This window comes from Haplochromis burtoni, unplaced genomic scaffold, assembly GCF_018398535.1.
Source record: "Haplochromis burtoni strain Fernald_Lab_line unplaced genomic scaffold, NCSU_Asbu1 Contig_913, whole genome shotgun sequence".
In the NCBI taxonomy this organism is placed as follows: Eukaryota; Metazoa; Chordata; class Actinopteri; order Cichliformes; family Cichlidae; genus Haplochromis; species Haplochromis burtoni.
The window spans coordinates 119,561-121,086 of record NW_024583274.1 but is presented as its reverse complement, the minus strand read 5'-3'; the positions used below and the strand labels follow the sequence as shown (position 1 = coordinate 121,086).

At 45.2% G+C, this 1,526-nt stretch overlaps 1 protein-coding gene across 1 annotated transcript in view; it reads right to left on the bottom strand.

Moving 5' to 3' along the window:
* Positions 1-575: 575 nt before the first annotated feature.
* The window catches only part of mllt3 (MLLT3 super elongation complex subunit), a gene marked incomplete in the record, with an annotated part of 11,299 nt that continues 10,348 nt past the window's right edge, over positions 576-1,526 (bottom strand). Inside the window, 2 exon segments of the mRNA XM_042216073.1 lie at positions 576-1,057; positions 1,408-1,526. Of these exon segments, the coding sequence (XP_042072007.1) occupies positions 995-1,057; positions 1,408-1,526 (182 nt within the window).

Sequence of the window (1,526 nt, the reverse complement as noted above, 5' to 3'; positions counted from 1 at the left end):
AAGAGTGTCTGTGGTTGACTGAGCAGAGCACCCACCCGACACATGTTCAGAGCATACACAAAAACCCCTTCATGGTTTAGAGGTTCAGGGTCTTACAACAATAGTGCATCACCCACAGACACAAACCCTGGCAGCTGAGTGCTGCTTGTTAAATGTACCTTGTTTCTGAAATAAACTTCGATGGGCAAGATGAAGCCTGCGTATCCAGATTCCTCCACTTTGTACGGTGGATCCTTGCACACTGAAAGAGAAAACTGCTGTTAGACTTCAGCACCAGGAGGCTGACAGTTCACAAAGCTTGCTTTAAATTCATGCAGTTACATGAAATGCAGAGCAGCGCTGAGTGTGCTGCAGCCATCTGGTTGGGTTGCTGGGAGACGGCCGCTCTGACAAACACAAAAAACCCAACCATTACATAAATCACATCCCCTCCACACCTGAACCAGGTGACAGGACTGTATTAAGACTGTTGCTTCATTTCTTGTGTCATTAAACACACTAATCCTGCAGCTGTGTTCTCATGAGACCTCATTAACTCAATTTCTGCAGCCTACTCTGATGCATCGATACAGATTATAGCAAACATGTGCACTTTGGTCCCGTCCATACACAACCACAGGTTTGTGGCTTTGTAAAGCTCAACTGTGCTGCTCTGTTATTTTTGGCAAACTCCAGGAAGACAGTCGCACTATGTTAACGTAGATGTAAAAGCTCCAGACAAGAAAACAACCAAAACCACTGCTGGTGTGGAGCAGCAGGGCCGTACATACACTGCCCCGTGAACGCCGTGTTTCCATGACTGCAGGCATGTTATGTGGATCTGACAGTCGTTCAAGTGCACAATTTAGTAACGGGACACATTTGAAACAACTGGTTTTGACTGAAATCCCTTACATTAAAGTGCTACAACAAAGTTCAACATCTGCAGCAACAATAGCTGCTACATTGTGTCATTGCTGAGGTGGTAACAGTAACAGGGAGGAGGAGTCATGAGCTACAAGCCTGTTAGAAATCTTACCTTTGAGTCTTCTGAACTTCTTTTGTGAGGATTTCGTTGCTGTGAAGGACAACAGAAGAACAGGGTGACAGTCTTGGTAAACAGAAAAATACAAACTGTATTCATTACTATTCATATCTCACATATGCAGGGTAAACTAGTTCAGCCATTGACTGTCCAGACTGACTGTAGCACGTCAGCCCACTGTGGGGCCAATCAGAGGCTCCAGACATGTCAAATAAAGTGAATCAATACTGAAGTGCAGTTTTAAAACCCTCAGATTTACTGAGGAACGTAAACTTATGTCATTGCTGTAAAGACTATACACATATACTGCACCACACATACTACATCCATGATATAAAGTGACAGCCCAGGATGGACCTGGTCTGTCACGCCCTCGTGCCTACCCCTCCAGCTTTCAGTAACTTCCTACGAAACTCCTCTGTTGGATTGTTGAAGGTGAGCTTCTCACAGCGGAGGTGATTGACGGGCGGGTGACCTTCCAGGTGGAGGAACAAGTCATAAT